The following is a 26,012-nucleotide window of genomic DNA, read 5'->3' on the forward strand; positions in this document are numbered from 1 at the left end:
CCTGTCCGAGCAGAGGCTCAGCGCCGCCGCTGAGAGCGCCCTGTCGTTCAGAATCAAATTATTTGCCACAATATACCGCGAATTCAAAACACCTGCACAGCTGCGCTCAAAATTCGCATTAGGGAGTATCGTAATCGTCGGTGAAAATTTTTCCCGCTAACGATCACCATTACTAAACTGAAATTTGGGGGGGGGGGGCAACTTAAAATTCGGGGTAGGCCAACATTTATTTGTAGGAGGCGAGCATGGTTCAATCCTAGAATCAGGCCGAAAGATTGCTCTAATCTGTTTATTTCATAAAATAACAAACCGTCAGCACCAAAGCGCCCTCTCTCTCAACCGTTACCAACGTCTCGCTGTCTGCTCAACAACCGCTCCTTCAAACGTATCTTTGGGCACACAAACACCTTCATCAACCTTACCACTAGCAATTGAACTCTGGAATAGTTTTCCTGATAATGCTGTCCACATTCATGACCCTGTTAAGTTTCGTCTTGAAGAAACACCTTCATCAACCTTACCACTAGCAATTGAACTCTGGAATAGTTTCCCTGATAATGCTGTCCACATTCATGACCCTGTTAAGTTTCGTCTTGAAGTAACCACTATTTTTTCGTGACCATTTGCTTTCATTAATTTTCTCTTATTTATGTACACGCTTCTCGATAACTTCTGTAATTGAAAATGTCAAGAGATGTGCCCTTAAATTACTTCTGTAAAATTTGACGGTGTTAAATTATCTATCCTTACATTGTGTATGTTACCATTCATTCCGATAGTGTATATTGGGTTCCGCTAACTATTATGTAAAGTCACCTCGTTTTATGTACCTTAGTATATGTCTCATATACTCGTTATCTCATCCCATTCCTTGTAATGCTTCCATTTATGCACATATATATATATATATATCGTATAATCCCCCCCCCCCCCTCACACAATACTCCTGCTGGAGCCTGTGAGGTTGTTGAATAGATGAATAAATAACTAAATCCAACACGCATGATTGAACCATACTCGCTGTAATCTGGCTGCACGCATACCAAGGTGCCGCAGAGGCACTGCTGTCCAGGAAAGATCACCGCACTATGCAGTCGTTACACACAATCCGGCGGTCGCCTTGCTTTCTGCCCACCACGATATGGCGGCGCTGGCTTCAGTTGAAGAGCGGCCCCTCCACTCCAGCAAATTTTGCAGCGAAGCTGTCTATGGCTAGGATCTGGCAGGTCGCGTCCGCGCGTAGACCAACAATTTTTGATACGTCGGCCGATCCCGAAGAAGGCGCAACACCGGGCTGGCCCACAGCGGAGGTGCAGTTCGCCATTAAGGGGCCCACATACTCGCACACAGCTATATATATATATATATATATATATATATATATATTCGGGTGCGTGCAAAATACGCAAGAAATAAGCGCTGGGTGCCACTCTCGACGGGGCGCTGATTCGTGAAGGGGAGACACTAAGAATATTAGGGATGTGGATACAGCAGAACACTCGAACATCCCACACCCTTCAAAAACGAAAGGGGGCAACAGGAAACGTGGCCAGAACGATGCGGAGAGTGGCAAGAAGCAGAGGTGGCCTAAGTGAGGGAGATACCGTCAGCCACATCACATACGCCCTTCCGTATCAGGCCTTGACAAACCAAGAGATCACACAGGCAAACACAATAATAAGAAAAGCCTTCAAAGCCGCCCTTGGCCTTCCCAAATGCGCTAGCACAGAGAGATTCGAGGGACTGGGTCTGTACAATACTTTTGACGAGCGCGCAGTCGCGACGTTATATGCTCAGAAAGAACGACTTTGTTCTTCAACTCAGGGCAGCGAAGTATTAGCGAGGTTAGGCTTTCCCCTGAGACCCCAGTATTGCGGAGAGGAAACGGCACAGATAGACCGCAATGTTCGATCGCACCTCGCGGTGACCCCAATTCCCAAAAACATGCACCCGAAGTACCATCCCGGACGACGCAGAGCAAGGGCAAAGACCCTTCACAAACGTTTCGGCATGGGACCGGGGGTGTATTATACGGATGCCAGTCGAGCCAGCTCAGACACTTTCACCATAGTCTCTACATGCAACAACAACATAACAACGGCATCCTTCAAAACCGCCTCGGCATGCGTGGCAGAGGCTGCAGCCATCGCCTTGGCCATTCAGGACGCCGAGCGCCAAACCAATTCGGCTGTCATATTAACCGACTCACAAGCGGCTTGCCGCCTATTTCTAAATAGAACGGTACCCCAATCAATAATCAAAATTTTAGACAGTCAACTACAAAGGCACCACATTATCATATGGTGTCCGGCACACGAGGGACTGGCAGGAAACGCGAAGGCAGACCGTATTGCTCGAGGATTACACGTCCGAGCAACGGCATGGCCCAGTGACGACTTTCCACCGAATTCTCGTGACATCCCCCTACAGCAAAAGCAGGAGCGGAGACGTTTTGGACATCCTCACCCCAATTTAAACAGCCAACAGGAGAGGGACTGGCGTCGTATACCCAAACCGGCACCACCTACACAGGATACACCCTACGAAGTTCACTGACGAGTGCCCGTGGTGCACAGGCACACCGACACAAAAAGACATCACATGGGAGTGCCCTGAGAGGCCTCCGCATGTAGACAGCCCCATAATACAGCAACATCCACTAATGAAGAATAAGCAGTGGGAGGCATGGCTTGCGGACGTAGGTCGGGAGAGCCAATGGGCTCTTCTGGACCAAGCCCAGCGAGCCGCTCGTGCCAGTGGGGCGCTGGAATAAGGGCTCCAAACATCCTGCCTTATTTTATTTATTTTCAATGAAGTTTTTACTCACTCACTCACTCTTAGCTCCCACCGCTCATCCACTTTCTTGGAAATTTCTGTATGTGTATTAGATCAAACATTGGAAATGTTGGCCAGCGCCACTAACGATTATGGCGGCGGATGTGAAACATCATTTCAACCGCACGCAGGCGGCGCGTAGTACATGAACTTAGGAAACAGATTTAGTTTTTCTCGTTAGTGCGCCTTTAAAGATTTCAGCTTAAAGGATTCCTGCAAACGTGTAAATTTGGCCCTTTTATTTTGCTGTATCATGATCGTTCTCGGTCTCGGTATGATCGTTCTCGACGCGCTTAGGCGCACACCCATGCGTAGATGTAAAGTATGCGTGTGTCCGATGCCCATGTGGTCGTCTGCAATGAGGTAGCAATACACTTTGTAACTCACGAAACTGCAGACATTATTGCATCTAATTGCTACCAAGCGTCCCCAGCAAAATATGTGCGCTTTCTGAACAGTCAGCGCGCATGACATAAACAACAGAATGACAGACGAGCAAGAATGCCCGTGCCAGGTCGTTTTCTGCGCACGTCCCATGTTCTTCTTTTTTATATTGCAACCTCCTAGGGTACAAAATTAAGCACTATTCTGCTGAAAGCTGTTGTTAGAGCTCTCCGTTTCTTCGGAATCAGCCATCCACTCTTGCAGATCATTTTCGTCGTGAACTGGCTTGCTTGTCGATGGCCCTAAGGAAAGAACAAAATCGTTTGCGATTACCTTTACTCTAAGTGCCATGGTGTATAGGTTTACAAAGAAAGAGACTCCGTCTTTTGCTTTTTTTTTGTTCCTTTTTCTAACAGCATTATATCTATATAAACTTGAGCGACGCTACAAGGTAAACAGAACCAGTGAATGTGTTGAAATTACAAGTACGTGTTCTCTTTAACTTGTTGTGGCATCGCTCAAGTTCTTTACGTTTTAAAGGTAGCCTCCTTAAATAATTTCTATTTAATTATATATATATATATATATATATATATATATATATATATATATATATATATATATATATATATATATATATATATATGCCTAATATGACTAATAAGTAATCGGGCCCCTCGGTTAACCCCCTTTCTTCTCGTTCATTATATATGTATATACACGTGCGCGCGCGCGCGCGTGTGTGTGCGTGTGCGTGTGCGTGTGCGTGTGCGTGTGCGTGTGCGTGTGATGACCGGTCCCCGGCCAAAACGTCAGTAAAGTCCCGTTATTTTTCCTACGTGCTTCTATGCTCCACTGATTTATATATATATATATATATATATATATATACAGACACAACCGTGTTGGCGACCACCTAAAATTTTTTAAATAATATGTGTGCTCCTTTATCGCTAACTATATGATATATGAAAACACCCTTGACAGGGTGTCCTACATGACAGGGTGTCCTACATACATGACAGGGTGTCCTACATAACTTGAGCCAAGAATTTAAAAATGAAGGGCGCGTCTTAAGCGAACTGAACCGAACGCATACTATTCGCAATAGCCTGTAGTAACTCAGACAATTCTTTTTGTTTTCCCCATAGCTCACTAATTAATTAAGTTTAATTACCTAATTTTTTAATCATTGGCTGAGGGCTCCAAGTATGATACGCGTATTTGTAGAGCACTTCCAGAAACCACCGATCCAGTTGTTTCCTTTACGATACGTCTCACGTAGTCCTTTTTTCCGGCTTGCAAAAAAAGCCCGCGAAATATGAAAGGAAGCCACGTGACGGAGCAGCGCTTGCGCAGTGGTATCGCGCTGCTCTCAAGCGTGGGTTCGGTGAACAAGGTCGGCTGCGTCGTGACTGGCGACGAGGAAGCGGCAGGGCGTTCTTTATCTCATCGACAACGCTCGGCCAGCAGCACGCGTTTTCGCCGTCATCCGACGGCAGCCGACCTTGTTCACCCAACGTACGCAAGATATCACTGCGCAACCGTTCCGGAGCGCCTCTTCCGTCATGACTTGGGCCGACCACAAAGGCGGCGTATAGTCCACCACAATGTCCCAACGCGCCGGCAGCCACGAGGGTAGAATGGGAGAAACTGGCACGTTCTCGCTTTTATGGGGAACCAGCGCTGACCAGGAGGCGCTACGGCAGTTTGAGTGTGTAACTAAAATATGCTGACACCGCCCGGTAAGGAGGCCACGAGGATGGCGCGACATATTTAGCAATAGCGGACGCGCGCTTTATCAACGTTTGCTAAGCCCTATGCTCGCAGCCAAGTTCTGTGCATGGCCATGTGGGTTGCGAGGAGCGCATGCGCTGTTGCGTTCTAGCGCGTCGGTGCCCAGACAGATCAGTTGCTGGAAGCGTGTGCTTCGAAATGAGCGGTGAATTTGGCTATGCCAAATCGTAGCATGTACTACTGTAAACTGTGCCCACCGCTCGCCAGGCCGTGTGTTACGGCGCTGCAGTCGGCGCGCGAAATTTCAGTGCTTGTTGCCCATAAGCAACTTGTTGAATGCGCTGTGACGCACGCGAAAAACACTTGTGAGATTGACTATCCACTCGAGCGTATCATTCCCGAGCAGGTGGCCGAATGGAAACGGGCTCACGCGCACGTGCTCGCCCGCTCGCACTACCCGGCGTGTTGCACGTGCCAGACGTCTGAAAAGGAGCCAACTTGCATTGTGCGAGAGAAACATAAGCGTGCGATCGTGGCTCAATGTTGTGGAGGTCCAAGAGCATAATGAGGTCAAATGGAATACCATCCACATTTTCAACTGGCAAAAGTCTTATGCCGAAAGCGTCCACAGGTAGGTCTTTTTTGAGAGTAGGTTGTAAGATATTCCGAAAGAAAAATTCTTTACAACAATCTATAGAAATGCATGCTCGATCAGTTCTGGCTTCCGACAAATGAAACAGTAAGGTCCTAAGGTACAAAAAAATCTCTTTTCCTCCAGATAAGTATTCACATCTAACGTATTTGTGTACAATTTGAATAAAAATATTTTACTCTAGCTGGTACAATACTGCTTTTTCACTAGCCTGCAGAATAGTGTGATCTATGCAGATAAACTGGTGAGACACTATCCCACAGATCTATACATAATTTTTTTGCATTTGACGATCTAGGATGGCAGGTCGGAACGCTAACATAGACATGAAGCCCATATGGCTACATTTCAAAGACAGTAACAGTAGAATTATAGCTGTGCACCTGTTTCAAACCCCAAAGCCCGAATGGCTCCCAAGAGTTGAAACATTGTTAAACATGCTTGAATATTAACGGGATGGTGCCAAGCATGTTCATAGAGACTCGTCATCCTCATATATCTTTCTCTGTGCTTGTGCTGTTCAATGTGGCAATAAAGAAAAAAATTAGATCGTAGCCTAATGGTTTGAGCCTCAGGCAATTGCGCTGGATGGCTTATGTTCAATCTCACCATCGGACACTTGAATTCTTTTTTTTTTTATTTAAGAAGGCCGTCACAATGCGAGAAAAGAAGCTATCTATACCTACTGAAAAATTGCTGGGATGATCTAAAGAACGATTCGCATTAAATTAGTTTGGTTCTAACACTTCTAAATGTCCACCCTGTGCGGCACGCTCAGTATACTTGTGTATGGAATCACCGCCACTTCGCCGTACAACGCGTAGGTGCTACTACTGTATACGCGTAGCCAACGCACGCTTTGTTCGCGTGTAATCGGCACGTGCAAAGCAGTCCGCGGCGCTCTTATATGAGAGGGTTGAGAGATATGCTGTCTTTAATGTAAAGCTGGAGACGTTTGCCCGGCTGACTGCCTGGCATGCTACTGAAGATATGATATACACAGTGATCATAGACACAAACGGCACATGCGTCCCCAGACAAGCACACACTCAAACAACTCTCAGAAATGTTCCATTGTAGACTTGAAGCAGCATAGGAATTTTTGATAATCTTGCAAATAAAACTTAACTTTTGCAATCTTGCAAATAAATCTTGCAAATAAAACTAAAATTTTGTAACTTCTAAGCTGAGAAATTAAAAATAGGCACCGACTTTCCACACACTCTGTAGATTGCGCCTGAAGTTTGGTACGATGTTGCTGAAATATTAATATCGGCCTATATTCAAATAAGCATACACATTTTTAACAAGCTAAAGCGGCTATTTCAAGTTGAAGTCATCACAAATAGATAATCCCTCATGGGCAAAAGCAGCATAGGTTATTTTCGCACCTGGTATTGGTGATGACTTTGTGGCAGTAGTGTCCAAAGAGAAAGCTTCCGGCTTGGGTTCCTTGTGGTTGCTTTCCTTGCTTTGGTTGTCAACTGTAAGCAAATCATGGCATGTTAGCTGACAAAAGGTGAGCATGTCTTTCTTCTTGTTAGTTTTTTGTGTGTGAAGACGCAGCCGTAAGGATAGACAAAAATGAGAAAAGAAGAAAAAGGTGATACGCCACATAAACTACAGAGAAAACAAAAACAACTTCCGTGGCCCGGGAAATAGAACGACGCATGAAATGCGACCACACAATGTGTGCGTTGGAATGACCCTGCCCGCAGCTTTCATCAGGCCCACCCACACACGTAGCTGCTGTGCTTTCATCGGCGCTTCAGGGCGTTTTGTACCTCGACTTTCTGTTTCATTCTCAACGTTTCGCTCTTCTCCGCTTTGAACTGATCCTGAGCAACTACTTTTGCCAATTGCAATCAACAAGCAAGCGCCCCAAGCTTGCTGATCTATACAAGCTTGTCTCTTCTCTGACATCGACAAAGCATGGACGCAGTTGTTTCCTCGCAAAACTGTGACACGCACCAATGGCGGGGGAAGGGGGGGGGGGAGAGACTAGTTTTCGATGCAAGAGCACAAACCTGCCCCGCTGAGGCCCTAACAAATCTAAAAATAAAGAGCAGGCCACTTTCTCCTCAGGCGTGATCTGCACGCTTGCAAGTATAGCTGATGGTCGCTTTACTATAAAGCAAGGACTATAAAATCTGCATGTAGTTAATTCGATTGCCAGTTCTAGCCCCGGTGCAGAAGTTTCTTTCATCTGTTTCCTTTTTCCTGTTACTTTCACTGTTGCTCGAGGGTCGGCGATAGATGGTGCACGCCGAAACTTTACCATAGACATAGTATGGGTCTGGCGAGGCACAACGAGATTTCAGCGACATCAAGGAGATCGGCGACACTCGGCAAGTGCCCGCGGGACCTTGCTAAAACTGGCCTAGCACCCCCTACGAGCACTTCATGCTCATAAAAGAAGAGCTCGCCGAGTGCATTTACACTATCCGTTAAAAGTGTATAGGGCTAAGTTGCCTGCGATATGGGCTATTTAAGTAAGTTGCAGTACTATGGCATAAGTTCCAACGTCCTGGAGAATGAAAAAGAACTCTCGCACTCACGCTCCAGATGCCTGGAGTGTCAGGAGCGCCACAGGAACGAAATCACACAGTCGAACGACATACTGTATGGCGAAGGCGTGCAGTCGCCTGTAGACTTTTGGCAACGGCTGCACATACTGGACAAGAGTACGTAAAGACGTTCCCAAGTTTCGTCGCGCTTCACACGAAAGGAAAAACGTGCGGAAACGTAATAATCAGAAACTGGACGTTCAGTCGATTTCAGAAAAAGACAAGAGGACGCAACTAAACCGGCAGCGTCGTGACGCACACCCACTGGAATACAGACATTAAAGGAGGCTGCTTGGGGGCTGCGACTAACAGAGACCTATCCTGCACTCCTCACATGAACCACGTGAAAAAGCGACTGACGGCTATTTGTCACCTGTTCAGGTTCCTTGCAAGAAAGAAATGGCAGAAGAAAAAAAGGCAGAAGTAAACCAGGCGTTCTGGCGGACGGCCGATTGTCTGCTTCTCTCTTTACAATGGCGCAGCCGGCGGAAGCCCAGTCTTAAGGCGCTACAGCCTTGAGTAGCGTACTACGGAGGCTTTGCTTCCTTCTGCATCTCGGCGTCCTGGGTCTTTCCGGCGAGAGAACACCGTCAACGCTTCCCTTGTCATGGATGCCGTACCTGGGGCTCCCTCGATCTCCGAGCAGCCAAGGCATGCCGTCCACGCTGCCTCGGACATGGTTCTCGCCGTGCTCTGTGCCTTTTGCGGCCAGGGAACGCCGTGAATACTTTGTTTAGCGCAAAAAGACAGACACAAGAAAGACGACAGGACAAGGCGCTACTCTCAATTGACATCATTTTATTGCGTCACTCCTTTATAGACCGCTCAAACCAGAGGAACATCCGCAGTGAGCACCATGTGGTGGAGCCACCAACATCCGATCCCAAGAGCGCACTCATGCGACAGAATCCAAAAAACCAAATTCAGCGCTGTACAAGGTTAAGGAAGGCACACTAATGCACTGTGACCCCAATGACTGAATGAAAAATGCTTCCGATAACTCTCGGGCGGTGGTGTCACGGCTCTTCTTCAAAATCGTGGTATCACGAAACATGGGTTTGCACTTGCATGTTTTACAATGCTGAGCCAAATGCGAACCTGTGCCTGTTGGTATGGATCGCTCATGTTCTCTAAGGCGCTCGTTAACACAGCGGCCTGACTGCCCTACATACACTTTGCCACATGACAAGGGAATCTTATAAACCACACCGACACTGCGATCTACAAACTTCACGTGGTTCTTTTCACAATCAGGTTTTTTACTTGTTTTAGAAATACGGCTGCACAACATTGACAGTTTCTGTAGGGAACGCCGTCCACGCTTTCCCGGCCATGGGTCACAGCCTCATGACGTCCTGGGCAGAATGAAGCACAGCATTGATGGCTGTATTCCACCCGCTCGCGTTTGCCTGCGACGAGCCCGACCAGCACTGCTTAGCGACCGGACCTCGTCAGATACACCACCTTCACGAAACAGTCGTGCCCAGTAAAGCCTCGACAGAGCGACCCGCAGGATGCTCCGCCGCAGGAACCGGCTCACCGGGTGTCGCCGCTGGCTCCACCCCAGATGGTGAGAAGCTCATGACGACTACCACTCCCGTGTCGTTCCACCACCGGGTGGCACTTCACAATCCAACGCCATCCGGTCCAACTCGTAAACACGCAGCAGACCCCCACTGCTGCTTCGACTTGGCAGTCTTCGCCAGCCGAGCCGCTGCGGCGGCAACCCAGTGAAGCTCTGGAGTTGCACGATCTCGCCGCTGCAGCTGTACCCGGTGTTGGAATCGCACCGCTGGCACGAGTTGTTGGGAACTCGGCGCTGACGCCCGTTGTTGCACCTGGGTCGCAAGCCCCAAGGGTAGCGTTGGCCTGGTGGCCTGGGGCACAACTGGAAGCATCCGAAGGTCCCGGCAAAGCATGAGTCGACTGGTAACAACAAAACAACTTGTTTATTCTAACATCGCAAAGAGTTGGCGGTCAGGTTGACCGAAGTAGAGAGACGGGAGTGCACGTTACTCAACAGAAGAAATCGGAGCCCTCCTTGGCGTCCGGGGGCAGCTGTTTTTATACTCTCGCAGTTGAGGGCAAGAAGGAACCCCTCTATAGACGAGCACGTGACTGTGCCGCTCGGGAACAATGGGATGAGAAGGTGGCGTAGCCGTCGTGCCGGCGCCGTTCGGGCACAATGGGAAGAGAAGGTGGCGCATACGTCGTGTCGGCGCCGGTCAGACCCCCTCGCTTCACAGTTGGGGGAGCTCCTCTCCCCGGCTGCCGCGCTTCGACAAGCGTGGGCACCAACATGCACATACACACACACACGCACATGAATACACGTGGCATTGGAACATGCCTGGACGCGCTTGGCGGGGAGGCGTAGCGGCGGCGCCGAACGGGCCAAAAAATGTCTGCCGCTTTGAACGAAGCCCCAGCGTCCGTTGCATCCGCGCCGGCTATACCGCGCGTCGTAGGCGAAACGTAACACAGGAAAGGTTTTAGAAGATGGGCTCGCAGCCTGCTCCGCGGTAGACTGCGGATGCTAGCCGTTTTTTCCACAAAAGGTATTGGACTCTGCGTCGGCTTTCGACACCGTACCATCAATTCCAGACACCGAGACCACTCTTGGTCCACAGCAGTCAGTGAAACGGCCCCCAAAGACATCAACGCCGGGTCGCATAGAGGCGCCGCTGTTACAGCTTAGGCAACTCGATCTGTCCTCGGATCGTAGCAGGGACATGCTTCCTGACTCGTAGCGGAGCCACATCCTTGGATGTCCACGCAGTCGTTGGCTTAATTAATTCGCCGCCGTTCACACCGCGCTGAAGGAGGCCTCGCTGAAGGTCATCATCATCAAAGGCCTGCCCGCACGCGAAAGAGACGAAAGATGTGCAAGACACCGCAAGCGACGGGCAAAATATCAATCGCGCAAGGCACGCGATTTTTCGTCAGGTTCGGCGGATTCGAGCTCAATGACGAGCCTCGATCAGTCAGTGTGACCACTGCGAAGCACGCGACGACTGAGCAGAGCGGCGGCTATCCACTGTACAGGATCTTGTGCCGTACCTGCCCAGTTGCGACGGCGTAACCGTCGGCGAGACCTGCGACCAGCTCGCGACAGCCAGTGTCGCCCGCCAGAGAAACTGGTGGCACGCTGAACGGCTCACCAATAACGACTACAGCCCCTGGACAAGTTGCTTGCCTGCTAAGTTGCGTAGTTGCAAACCGCGCCGGAAACTTGCAGCATGGCCGAGTGTGAAGACTAAGTGCGCACTTGGCCTAGGGCGCTCGCACAGCGAGCGCGAGGAATGAAGGCGAGGCAGAAGTGAACCAGGCGTTCTGGCGGACGGCCGATTTTCTGCTTCTCTCTTTACAATTTACTCTATTTTTCATCATATATATTATCAATCACAATCAAGCGAGAAGGTGTCGACGTTGCAGTGAACGGCGACAACTCTTCTGTTTATTTTTATCTGAATAAAAAAAAGTACTGTTGCCGTTGCGACATCTGGTGGGATTAGGAAAAAGTGGCATCTGTCAACTTATATATCGGGAAGAGGCGAAACTATCGCTAAATATGGAGACTATATCCATATATATATATATATATATATATATATATATATATATATATATATATATATATATATATATATATATATATATATAGAGAGAGAGAGAGAGAGAGAGAGAGAGAGAGAGAGAGAGAGAGAGAGGCTAAATATAACGCGAGAGGGCCTCTCTTTACGCACTAGTGCGCCACGCGAACATACTTCGCTCAACATTTTCAAACACCTAGTAGGCAGCCTCTTGTCAAATTATTCATTCTCACGTAAACTTGTAGAGAAGCCCACCTTTGCGGCTGGGCGGGCCGTTCTGCGACAAACGCAGGCCATCAAGAACCTTCTCGAACATGATGGCGATGAGCTGCTTAAGCCGGGTCACGTCTTTGAGAGGCGTCAGCTCCGTGGGCACCGGTGGTAGTTCCTCATCAGGCTCACCCGCCTGCAGCTGGCTGCATATGGCCGCTTCCAGCTTCTCCTCCCAGCCCTTCCAGAGAATGAATAAATGAATAGAGATTTACTGAAGTTGCCAAGGGAACAACGCTCGTCAGAGGTAGGCGATGTTATATAGCTCCCCTCAGAGGAGCATACAAACGCAAAAATGTTGAAACCTGTCTTGCGCTTTACCTTCCATGAAATCCAGGATTAACCTTACGGCATTTTTTCTTCTTCTCTTTTAGAGCAATGAAGTCTTCAATATGTTTTTAAAGCTCAAGCCAAGATAGATATTAGTAAATGTTTGCCTTTGAAGCACGCACACTAGCTACTAGCAGTGAGGCGACTTGGCTTTATGCAAGCTCTTTCCTCTCAGGACACGGTGCACGTCTCTTGGCATCGACGGGACCGACCGATCTAAGCGTTTCAACTTACTGCCCGCGAAAAGGCCGCTTGCGGAGCCAGAAAAAGGTGCCACGTAGAATCATCCTACAGCTGTTCACGCGTGTAAGACGTTACCGAATGCTCTCAGGCTAGTTGTCAGGAACAGTTCCATTCTCAAAGTCTCGCTACTTATCCTTTAATCTGAGTGCAAGGAGGATGTTTTTGGAACACTTTGGGGGATGCGAGAGGCTGATAGCTTTTTCTTTTAAGGCATGACAGCTTGTAGTACATCGGATGCCATTGCAAGCAGAAGCAGCTTTCGTCAGCAAATGCTCTGCGCAGACATGAGAAATCACGACAGCTCTATATTGATGCGGACTCCACAGTGCCTTCGCTAGCGTGATTAAGTGCTACTTTTGGTCAAGACGGGGGAACCACAACGCAGCTGTAGAACGTTTACGTCTACAAAAATACCGAAAGTTCAGAGATAAGACACACCTATTCAAGTGTTCATAAACTCCGTTCTACTGAAGGAAATGTCAGAGTTGGTTTTGCGTGAATGCTGCAAAATCGTGGGACAATGTTATTTTGATAGCGTGCCACAATTCACTGCAGCCGAAAGCTTGTTTTGCAAAGAAATCATTTCGGTATCCTTCTTTCCTGGTTAACTGCACTGCATCGTAGTTTGCGATGCATGTTTGCTTTGTATGTATTATTCTGTATTGATTCCCATATTTTTCTTCAGTTATCGAAGACTGGATGTTAAGTCCTGCGCTTCACAAAGGTCAGCGGACTGCCTCATTCGGTCTGAATTTAACATTTAACTACAAGAAAGACAGAGAGGGCGAGCAACTGAACGTATTTATTTCTTTCCATCATCTTATTAAATACAGTAGTTCGAACTTAAGCATGCCAAACATTTAATGACGAGTCCACATCACTCCTCTAACACCATTGCCAACATGGTCTCTAAAACACGATTGTGTTGGCTGATATGTGCTACATATTTGCCGTAATAAAGCAACAGATTGTTTTCTTATTCACAAAGTTTTGGCCCATTTCTAAATCTTAGTGTACGTAACTGCACTCTGTACTCACCGGCGTAACTTTCCGATGCCGCGTGACGAAGCTATGCAGGCCGTCGGTGTACGGCGACATCCGGTTAAATGCGCTCTATTGGGGCTCGCGTTTTTTATTGGCTAGGCTAATAATTTCTAATAAAGCACTCAGGTAAAAACTTGAGGAGCTGATTATCTTGTCTAGATGTTCCTCCATGGACTGAGGAAATTTTGCGTCCGCGCAAGTTGTGCTTACAGCTAGGACGCTTTCCTCCGAAGGGGAAATACGTGCAAGCACAGAGACCGGTATAACACAAATTCAAAATTGTTTTTAAAGCTTAAAACAAAAAGTAATTTGATAAAAATTTCTCAGTTTGTAGGCAATGGATGTTTCTAATAAATACACTATTTAGCGTATTTTTACCCCAACCACCTGAATGCTCAATTTACGACTAAACATAGGCTAAAACTAACTTTCTTCCTACTTTGTCGCTAGCTGTACAGGCCATTTCACGTTATATTCGTCCCAAATTATTTTTCGCTTACAGTACAACTTGCAGGAAATTAGTTACTATGAAATATAATCTTTCGGTGAGAGTTATCTTTCTGCAAAAAAATTCCCAATATGCACCAAATTTTGTATATTTAGTGCCGTATAAAAAACTCACGGAAACGTAAAGACCGATAACACCATTTTGAAGTGAAAAGCCTATCTTCATTCTCAAGGAAAAATTGTGTGCTCGCCTAATTAAGAAGAGAAAATTTTTTGACAATGCCTTTTACGACTCATACTTTCGAGCTTTCTAAAAAACTTCACATGTTCCTAGCGGTGCTGAAAATTTTTTTGACGCAAGAATGTTTTACAGAAAGTCTTCTTGCTTTAAATAGATAGTCCTCAATTTTCTTCAAATAAATCGCTGATGGTCGAGCGCCAAGGTTGGGACAGTTGGCGTGGAATGACCCATATATAAATATACACACACATAGGTTTGGCAGAATACGCCCTGGGGGTTCTCGCCTTATCATTTTAAAATTGCTTGATTTCAGCAATAAGCTAGTGATGCTGAAAAAGCTTATAAACTGAAGAATTCCGGCATGAAACTTTCCCAAGATTTTTCGTCGAGAGTGCGCGCACTACGTAAAAAGCTGTGGGACGCTTCGGTTGAGCAGCGGAATAACGGCTCGGTTATTAAAATGAGGTTCAATCATTTACTTATAGATAACGTTCCCTACAACTGGGACAGTGGCTCAAATTGTTTTGTAATAGCTCCTAGTTTTGATTCTAGCGCAAGATTTCTGAATGTATCACCATCACTAGGTTGACAATCTGATCACTATGCCACAGATCTTGCGCTTTTGAAAGTTAATGCCAGAAGCATAACTAACAAATTCCCAGTTTCTTACTCTTGTTTCATCATATTCTCCTCATTTTATATGCATCACAGAAACATGGCTTCATGAAGTTGTTCAAGACTCAGAATTCACGCCTCCTGCATGGTTACATTGCTGTCCGTTATGACCGTCAGATTAAGAAAGGCGGTGGTGTTGCTTTGGTTTTACGTTCAGATTTTAACTTTAAGGATCTACCAGGTCCTGCAAACTAGAATCGGTTTGGTGCAAGTTACTAGTTCATAAGAACAATTTAACGATTTTTGGTCTTTATTGCCCCCATGATAGCCCTAGTGAATTGTTCGATAATATTTCGCATTTTATACACGACCATAGTCTCGACAGTTCCAAGTTAATCGATCTTGGCGACTTTAATGTCCACAGCATTCAGTTGCCTTCCCTCACATATTCCGCCACTAGTGCCTCTATTTGTAGAGACTTAATTACGTCTTCTTTGTTACATAACCTGATACAATTAGTTAATAAGAATACGTGGCAGAACTCCATACTTGATTTAGTGTTTATCAGTGACAGTATTACTCATTTAGACTTTAAGTATGATATCTTGGGAAGGGATCTTAGACCATAACGCAGTTCTCGTACACATTAACTATCCTATCCCACATGAACGCTTTAGCTATATATTCCACATTTCATGATTTTAACAAGGCTGAGGATACGTCTATCACTGATACTCTGGCACAGAACTTTGACCAGTTTTTCTCGCTCACTACCGAATGTTATGTTGACAGTCTTGCTGACTGTTTTGAGTCGTTAGTGAAATCTTGCAACTATAATTACGTTCCATTAAAAACAAGAAAGATAAATAATAAACTTCCTTGGATTAACTGGGATATCTTGCACCTGTCACGCCGTGTCGATAGACTGCGTAAATTAAAGCATTCTGATCCTGCGCTTTTAGTTCCTCTTGAGAAAGCCAAAAAGGAACTTCGTACTCGTACTAAAAATTTTAAAGATTTCTATTTTTCAGTGCAACTCCCTATACTACTTAAATCAAATCCTCGCAGGTTCTGGACATCAATTTTACCTAGTGCAACGCGCAGTAGCTCTTTCAAGATTAACGACGCTATTACTAACGACCTCATCGTAGTTTCGAATGCTTTTAACTCGTATTCGAATCTGTTTTCACGCTCGGTAACTATGTAGTTCCAAAGTTTAGTTATGAAGCACAAACTAATAAACTAGGCGGTATTGTAATAAGTTCTGATGGTGTATTAAACCTAATCTTGAACCTCTACACTAAAAAGTGTACCAGTTCAGATGGTATACCGAATTCTTTCCTTGTAACATACTCCCTTTGGAGAGCTCAGTACATTACTGACATCTTCCAGAAATCCTTAGACTATGATGAAATACCAGCTAAATAGAAAACAGCCAAAGTCCGGCCTTTGTATAAATCAGGTGATAAACAACTTCTAACTACAGGCCGATATCTCTCACACCCTGCAGTCATGCAAGATGTTTGAGCAGATTATTCACAAACATATAATCGAATTTCTTAACTCTAATGAAGTTCTAGCATCTGATGGTTTCTGTCGTGGTTATAGCACTGTAACGCAATTAGTAGATTTTGTTCATGATATCGCTTCTAATCTAGACATAGGTAATCAAGTGCATTCCATTTTTATTGATTTCTTTAAAGCTTTGGCTTTGTGATTCATTCTAAAGTACGGGTAAAATTAAACGCCATATTCAATAATCCCTGTCTTGTTTCTTGGATAGCCAGTTTTCTTCGATGTCCCTCACAATTTGTTTCTTTTAACTCAGTGGAATCAGCTCCTGTCGACGTTACGTCAGGCGTTCCTCAGGAATCCGTATTAGGCCCTTTATTAATTCTAATAGATATTAATGATTTACAGCGTAGTGCGTCAACTAAGATCAGACTCTATGCAAATGACTGTGTATTATACGAAACTATTACTCCATTGATGACCATCACCGTCTTGCCCAATCCTTGTCTTTCCGCGCTTGGTGCAAAACTGGCAAATGAACATCAACTGTAGCAAAACGGTCGTGACGTCATTTGCAAATAGGAAGAGCCCCATCTCGTTCGATTATTCCCTGAATGGCATCCAACTTAAAAGAGTGTCTCAATTTAAATACTTAGGAGTCATTCCAACAGAACATCTTTCTTGGTCTAACTAAACACATCAAATATGTAAACGGGAAAGCCCTAAAAAATTAGGTTATTTGCGCCGCACTTTAGCTACGAACCCCCGCGATATTGAATTGCTTTTATGGAAAACGTTAATTCACCATGTTCTAGAATATGCATCTGTCGAATGGTTCCCCTACAAACAATGTAAAATAAGCTCGCTCAATATCGTCCTACGAAAATCTATACGCTTCATTTTCCAAAATTACAGCCGCAGTTTCTCACCAACCAACACAGGCTCAGCAATCTTTTAACATTGAGCCATTACTTTCACGTTATTTCACTGCAGCCTTGAAACGTTTATTTAATAACTGCACCTCTGGTCTTTCTGATTGTAACTATACCACATTTACTAACGCAAGTTGTACCCGTAGCTCCCACGCCTTGAACGTAACACCGATTTATGCTCGTACTAACACATTCAAATAGTCTTTTTGCACGTACAATAGATATTTGGAATTCTCTACCCGGTAAGATTCATTCACTATCACTAAAATATTTTATAGCTACCAGTGGTAAGCACTTCGCAAACATGCAAAGCGCTTCTTTTTGATCATTCACTTTTTCGTATGTGTGTTTTTATATAACACACATACACATATGTGTGTTTTATGTATGTGTGTTTATATATATATATATATATATATATATATATATATATATATATATATATATATATATATATACACACACTGTGAGGAACTGAACAGAATCAAACTTCGAGGTAGGCTTCTTATTTATTTAGACAAATATTTTACGTCTGTGATGAACGTTTTGCTATTCTGAATAGCAATGAAGACCAATGAATTACATGTTTAGCTTGTGCACGTTGTAGTTCAAAAATAACCCCTTGGTTACTCGACTTGCAGACGGAACCTCCTCCATAATGACATGACCATATTATTTCAAGATCATTTTCTTCTATAAAAAAAGAAAATTACACACACTATTAGTGCTTTTCTGCGGCTGTGTGTGTGCGTGCGTGCGTGCGTGCGTGCGTGCATGCGTGCATGCATGCGTGTGTGCGTGCGTGTGTGTGTGTGTGTGCGTGTGTGTGCCAAATCTGTCTTGGTAATCCATGTAATAGTTTTTAAATACAATCCTACCTCTGTAATAGGTGCTTCCAGGTCCACATGAAAGACGTCTTGCAAGAGCTTGTGGTCTTCAGTACTCATTTGTGTTTTCAGCTTTAGTAGTAAGACGAGCAGTTGACTCGCTGAACTTAGCTTTGACAGCATGCGTTGGTATTCATTCGTTATCTCCACTGCGCGCTTACCCAGGGACAGCAGCTGAAAAAGCAGCACAGAAAAAATTTTAAAAAATTTTATTCGAGAGGATTTTCCGCAAGGCATAAAGAATAAAAGAAAGTCAAATAAAGGCTTCCAACTCTGCACCGTGCAAGAGCTGCGGCAGTGTTACAAGCGCCGAAGGAAACCAGGATAGCGGCAACTGCAGTAGATGCTGCTTCGAGAAAGTAATCTACAAAACAACCCGTCATGTAGAACTCTCACCTCTCTCTGTGTAACTTCCAACAAGGAATCAAAATTGTTCAGTGGAGTGGGAGTCTTGTCCTTGAGCTTGGTAAGAACACATTTTTGTACTACGCGAAATTGAGCTGCTCTTTGGCTTAGTAGTTCTTCAACTTCTAGTGCTTCCTGCCTAATCTGTGGGAATGAAAAACAAATCAGAGTTATCAACGGAAGCTATCAAACACAAGCTGTTTACGACAGTAATCATTCCATGAACGTATCACGCATCAGTCCATGTCACACAGCGCGCTATAGTCGTCTCCACCAAACTAAAATACTCTACAGAAAATACCAGTCGTTAATAGGAAGTATCCACACAGCATCCCAAAACAAGTGAAAAAATCGCGAGCAGCTATCTGCCGGATGTGACACTGGAGGTTTCAACAATTTTCATGTTCTTTTGACGTCTGACCTACAATTGCGCCATCGACTGCCTAGTGATGTCCATGAATGTGCACACATTCACCGCATTCCGCCCTCCCTCTATTCTTTCTTATTACCCTTTTATATTTGTTATATTTTATATTACCCTTTTCATTTCCCCCAGCGTAGGGTAGCCAACCGGACTCTTGACTGGTTAACATCCCTGCCTTCCTTTTTTTTCTCTCTCTCTCTCACTCACTCCAGCACGAATGCCATAGCGCTGCTCTACGCGCACCATTGCGGGACTAGTTTTCTAGCGATGATAAGACACCGTCGAGCAGATATTCAATTTGTCGAATATTTCACTTTAGCCGGTATTATATGCTGCAGGAAATAACATGAATGTTTCCATTAACGCTGTTGTGCAAGAGTTAATCCAGACGAAGTACATTGGCTCCTAAACGTCAATATTCTCTCTAAGAAAGCGTGAAATTATCCCGTTCTTATCACGCATTGCAGAATGCTGACAACTATTAAGAGGAAGCTTTAGCTCTGGTGCTCCTATCTAAATACAGTAAAAGGAGAAATCGTTTGTCTCGGCAACCGCTGCAAATTTGACGAGGTTTGTTGCATTGAAAAGAAAAACTTAAAATCTAGTGAGTGTTGTTTTCAAATTTTTGATTTATGTTGCCATTTTTTAATAAAAATTGACAAAAATCGCAAATTTTTAGAAAACGAAACTATTAAGTTTACAACTCTCTAACTCAGTAATGAGAAATTATATCACAATTATGTGAATTGCATATAATAATAGTACATCTAAAGCGGACAAAATTGACATTGTTACACATGAATCTCAACAAATTTTGAAATAATGATATGCAGCTTTTACAGAACCCTTGTACACAACGTAACGAATTCACATAAGATAAAAATCGACATATCGAATTTGTCCGCTTTGAATTACCTAATGGATTCCGTTTACAGAACCGCGATGTCTGTTCTGTATGCAGAGCTATTAATTTGTAAATTTCGTGCTTACATTTCTTTTCAAACTTTCTAATTCTTGAAAAACCTTCCAACAAAATTCAGGCCCTAAATAGAAATTCCGCTTCCAACAGTCACTAGAATTGACCTTTCTCTCTCAAATTCAATAAATTTCATTAAAATCGGTCCAGGGGTTATCTCAGAAAAACGTTTTTGCGTTTTACATGTATTTGAGTAGGCCACGTCGGAGTTGGGCCCGTGTTAAAGCTTCCTCTTAACAGAAACACTTCAACTGACCAATTTTTCCGCGTATAATATGATAAACAGAAAAAAGTTAGGGGGGGAGGAGGGTTACTTTCGCTTTCCCTATGATTCGAAATGTAACAGTGACATTACAGACGCCAAAAAAGTTGCTAGTTAGTACACCAGAAGGTTGTCACGTGCACAAACGCTCTGAATCGTGTCGCCCTCGCACGATTTTCATTACCAAAATAAAAATAAAACGATTCAATTACAAACCTACATCTACGTCTACGGTATCCTATTGCAACGAATCTTACCCACTCAGCATTCATACTTCTGCAGGTACTATGATGTCCCAGGCACCTTATGTCATGTGGTACGGTGATGTAGAGGAAAAGCCATGGCACCGTAGACACCCTCAAACTGACCAAAGAGTATTATTTCTGGGATTTTACGTGCCAAAACGACGCTTTGACTACGAGGCGCGCCGTAGTGGGGGCTCCAGATTAATTTTGACAACCCGGGGATTTTTAACGTGCCCCCAATGCACGGTAAACGGGCGTTTTGCATTTCGCCCCCATCGAAATGCGGCAGCCGCGGCCGGGATTTCATCCCGCGACCTCGTGCTTAGCAGCGCAACACACACACACACACACACACACACACACACACACACACACACACACACACACACACACACACACACACACACACACACACACACACACACACACACACACACACACACACACACACACACACACACACACACACACACACACACACACACACACACACACACACACACACACACACACACACACACACACACACACACACACACACACACACACACACACACACACACACACACACACACACACACACACACACACACACACACACACACACACACACACACACACACACACACACACACACACACACACACACACACACACACACACACACACACACACACACACACACACACACACACACACACACACACACACACACACACACACACACACACACACACACACACACACACACACACACACACACACACACACACACACACACACACACACACACACACACACACACACACACACACACACACACACACACACACACACACACACACACACACACACACACACACACACACACACACACACACACACACACACACACACACACACACACACACACACACACACACACACACACACACACACACACACACACACACACACACACACACACACACACACACACACACACACACACACACACACACACACACACACACACACACACACACACACACACACACACACACACACACACACACACACACACACACACACACACACACACACACACACACACACACACACACACACACACACACACACGCACGCACGCACGCACGCACGCACGCACGCACGCACGCACGCACGCACGCACGCACGATTTTAGACGCGGTGGTTTTTCTCACGCTCACGCGTCCGGTGTTCTTTACGCATACGAAAGCTAGCAGATCGGGTATTTCTTTTTTTTTCCAAGCAATAAAAGAATCCCAGGACGAGATGTCGACACCTGAAGAAAACGTACCTTGGAATAATCGTCGATGACGGAAAAATACTCCTGAAGCGGCAAACTTGAGCTGTAACTGCACTTGAGTGTTTCGTCATTCGAGGCGCGCTTATAATACTGATGCAATCTTCTCAAGAGCTCCAATACAGGAATCCAGAGAACTGCAAAGTTGTCGCTCTGTATCCTGTATTTTTCTGTTGGCAAGTTAGAGAAAATCAAGAAGATATAATTAACATTAAAATAACCGCAAGAAATGCAAATAAACAAAAAAGAACATATGAGCGCGCTTTATTTAGTTTGTTTCTGTTTTGTTTTTTTCGCTTCGCATATATCGTACATACATACCGTAAAAAGTGTGAACATGTATGTTCACTTTGCCTTCCCTGCTGCGCAGTGCGACACAAACGACCTTCGCAGCCACTGCGACTCCAACGACACTAAAATTCGAAACCCTCCCGCGACTATACCAGCTACACCCTCACTGTTTGCGACTAACTCGTGAAATTATTCACCGACACGGCGAAATAGAGAACAGACCAGTGCTAGTATTGGACCATCGAAGTCATGCTGACGTTCAAAGAAACCTAAAATTGCGGACGTACAGCTATTCGGCCACCGCCTAGGCCCTCTTGGCGCGACAACAGCTTTAAACGTACTCCATACCTACACTTCCACTGGATTTAGCGACATTAAGCTAAGAAAGCTGCCAGTCGGTGAAAAAAAAAATGCGCGCGCTTCGGAAGCACACTAAACGAAATAAAATCCGAGCGTCTAATCTGTACGCAGCCAATTAATTTTTATTAGTTTTTTTTTATTTAGTGGTTACTCCAAACCACAACCGATCAGGACAGGTACACCACATTAAACAATATTACGATAACCAATGCAATGAATGGACAGACACATCATAGCATAAAGTACAAATATCAATAAATGTGAATGGTGACCAACGAAAATGCAGGAGATAAAGAAATGTGGAAAAAATACACAACAATATTTAGAAAGATGTATTATATACTGAGTGTGCGATAAACAAGGTTCTTTGAGGCGATTCCACTCAAGTGCTGTTCACGGAAAGAAATAAAACTTCTAGGTATCAGCATTTGCAAAGTAAGGTGTTAGTCAGTGGGCCCTGCGATGTCATGTGTACCTTGAAGTTAAAGGGGCTAAATATACTGAAGGGACGATCGCTAGCCTGTTGTTAAACAGCGCGAAAAAAAAAACTCAAGGCTGCCCTTTGTCCTCCGGACTTGAAGTGATTAAATGTTATTAGTTTTCATTAGCTCTATAGGGGAATAGGTTATATTAAGTTTAGAGTAAATAAACCTCACGGCTTTCCATTGAGTGCGTTATAGTTTGTTAATATTCTGTTTAGCATAAGGGTTCCACTATGCGTACTCGAGTTCTGGTGTAAAGTATGTTAGCAGTTTTACGTTTGGGGGAGAATTTCTAGGCTCACGCTGTATGATTTGATTCAACTTTACGAAGTACTTTCTTTGCCAGTCGTCCTTTGGTCTGTAACTTCTGACGATATCCGCAGTCCCATGCTGTTCGAACTTTGCAAGCGTTTGGCCAACAGCGAACGCTTGCAACGCTATGCTATAATGCAACGCTATAACGGCCAACGCTATGCTAAAACACTCTAATACTGCGCCCACAGTAGGGTACAATCTAAATGGTTGACCTGAATCTCTGAGATTTTTTTCGTTACATAAATAACCTTTGTCAAATGCATTAAGTGAATCCTAAATTTTTGAAAATGTTTGCATTCCGAACGCAGATGTTCACATTCCTTTTTTACTCAACTATTTATTTATTTATTTATTTATTTATTTATTTATTTATTTATTTATTTATTTATTTATTTCTCTCCATGCTAGGGCTACATACGCCTTGCGTGTTTCCTACGTAGGCACTTTCTATATTTTAGGTACGTTGGATTGATTACACCAGCAAAACGCAAACTACCTATTCAACGAGCACACTGCGACTATCCTTCCTTGGTGTCTCTGGTGAATGAAAGCAGAATATATATGAGAAAATATTAATGTTAAATAAAATCCGCGTCACCCAAATCTACATTTTATTCGTTTAATATCACACTTTTCGCCATATCTTGGAAAGCATAATGCATTTCACCTTTGCTGTGCTGAACTGATATTCCCATTTGCATTCTTTTACACCAAAGCTGTCTATGGCTAGGATCCCGGGATTTCTTCGTGGCGTAACATCGACAGAAAACTATCATCATCAAGGCTCACACCCCAAAACGCAATGGCCCATAACCCCGCAAGGCACAAGCCACAATCACTCAGCAAGTGAAACATACAGGTGTACAACATACAGAACACTGAAGCATACTTTTCAATAAAGAACAAGCTCAAAACAAGCATCTGAATCACATAATTGATGATAAGGCGCTCCGGCGCCTACGTGCAATGCGAAGCATGTAGCGCTCCCCGCATACGGTTACAGGCAAAATTTACTGTTGCGCAAGCTGCCGCGGCAACGGCAGCATGACTGTAGCATACGAAGCAGGGAGTGACGTAACTACACTTTCGCACGTAAAAGAGGAACCCGCCTAGCAACTTATTTGTTTTGTGACAGTGCTATAGGGGAAGGCCGCGTATAGTGAGGACTCCTGTAGAGCAGCATGCATACCAGGCGCGGCGAATTTCTCTTATCTCCATGGTCCACTCTTTGCGGGTGCACGAAGTAGCGGCGCAAGCCAAGTTGCAGGCCATCGAACCGCCTTAGGCTAATAATTAGGTAAAGTGCATGTGAATGTCGCCACGTGAGTAATTTCAACCTACGTCACAATGGGTACGCGTTCTAGTTGTCGTTGACAGCTTCGCTGTCCAACCACACTCCCAGCGTGGATTGAAGACCATTTTTTCCACCACTTTCCGCCATGCGGCCGAGAGAAATGATTTTCTCATTGTTTACTCAATCGTTGTAACCTATTGACTCATTTAATTCCCAAACCTTCAGCGACGTGCTGGTACCATTCGTGTAATTATTCCCCATAAACGACAACCATTTGAAAAGTCTCGAATACTTATAGAAGATCACTTACGGGAGGATTTAGACACCAAGATGCTTGCTTGAGGGCCGTGGAGGAACTGTATGCCAATAGTCTGCGACGTAATGTCACAGGCAAAATCTGGAATTGGGATCCCATCAGAAGTTGAGGTTACCCGTGCCCGAAGAGAGCTTCGAGCGATTGCTGAGCCCCGCCGAGGAGACGCCAACATGGAAAGCCACTAACCTGGAAAGAGCTCGTTAGACGGAACAGAAGGTTTGTTCGTTTCAATGGTCAACTTATGCTCGTACGTCCTCTCAGCCACGCACGGGCGTGCGACGAGCGCAAGGGGCAAATGCGTGGACGCTTGCACCACCTGCGACGCCCCTGATTCAAGTCGAGTTCAAGAAACAGGCAAACATGACGTTAGAGAACGCTGCGCCGTCATCACGCGAAAAGCTGTCGAAAACTGGCAGGGCCGGAGCCGTGCAAGTAGGCGATAATAGCGATCGATTACTCGTTCCACTGACGGAGTCTCATCTCGCTGCAGCACCAAGTAATACAATAATGCTCTGCCATCAGTGAGCTTAAAGGAGGGCCGGTCAATATAATGCTTATTTGTCTAAAGTTTCTGCTTGCTCTTTCACCGGACTAAATGACCGATCTTTGCGATAACGTTAGTGGGGCACGGCGTAAGCCAATGACGAAGGGTTAAACGAATCGCTTTGAAATATACCTGGAATGCGGATCGTACTTTAACTAAGGACCAGGACTCTGACGTCGCTGGATCTAAGCTATAGTGATGGGTATTCGTTTCAGAATATTACGGAGCGGGTCCTTAAGGCCATGTCTGAGATATGTGAGAAACGCACCTAGCACAAAGTGCAGTACTGACACGCTGCAGAAGCTGTGATTATTCCGCTTTCTGTCGCTCAGGACGCATCTAACCGCGCCAATACCTGCCCAAAAACAGACGTATGTGGAAAGGGAGGGAAAGGTATTGCTTGATGCAGGCGGATCATGCTTTGCAAAAGATGCCGGTATAACATGCAGGTATAGCATGCGCGTAACTCAGCCCAGTGAAGTGTG

The 26,012-nt window shown here is 45.0% G+C and overlaps 1 protein-coding gene across 3 annotated transcripts in view; it reads right to left on the reverse strand.

Moving 5' to 3' along the window:
- Nucleotides 1-2,667: 2,667 nt before the first annotated feature.
- Nucleotides 2,668-26,012, reverse strand: part of BBS9 (Bardet-Biedl syndrome 9) — a 66,121-nt gene continuing 42,776 nt past the window's right edge. The window contains exons 15-22 of one of the 3 annotated variants that reach the window (XM_075677780.1): nucleotides 25,170-25,310; nucleotides 24,978-25,064; nucleotides 21,920-22,095; nucleotides 18,686-18,838; nucleotides 18,281-18,463; nucleotides 12,024-12,219; nucleotides 7,000-7,092; nucleotides 2,668-3,521 (exon numbers count right to left, since the gene is read on the reverse strand). In XM_075677780.1, coding sequence (XP_075533895.1) covers nucleotides 3,412-3,521; nucleotides 7,000-7,092; nucleotides 12,024-12,219; nucleotides 18,281-18,463; nucleotides 18,686-18,838; nucleotides 21,920-22,095; nucleotides 24,978-25,064; nucleotides 25,170-25,310 — 1,139 coding nt within the window. In that variant the 3' untranslated portion in view covers nucleotides 2,668-3,411. The remainder of the gene's footprint in view (nucleotides 3,522-6,999; nucleotides 7,093-12,023; nucleotides 12,220-18,280; nucleotides 18,464-18,685; nucleotides 18,839-21,919; nucleotides 22,096-24,977; nucleotides 25,065-25,169; nucleotides 25,311-26,012) is intronic. The other 2 variants (XM_075677768.1, XM_075677788.1) reach the window with 2 other exon arrangements.

This window comes from Dermacentor variabilis, chromosome 1, assembly GCF_050947875.1.
Source record: "Dermacentor variabilis isolate Ectoservices chromosome 1, ASM5094787v1, whole genome shotgun sequence".
In the NCBI taxonomy this organism is placed as follows: Eukaryota; Metazoa; Arthropoda; class Arachnida; order Ixodida; family Ixodidae; genus Dermacentor; species Dermacentor variabilis.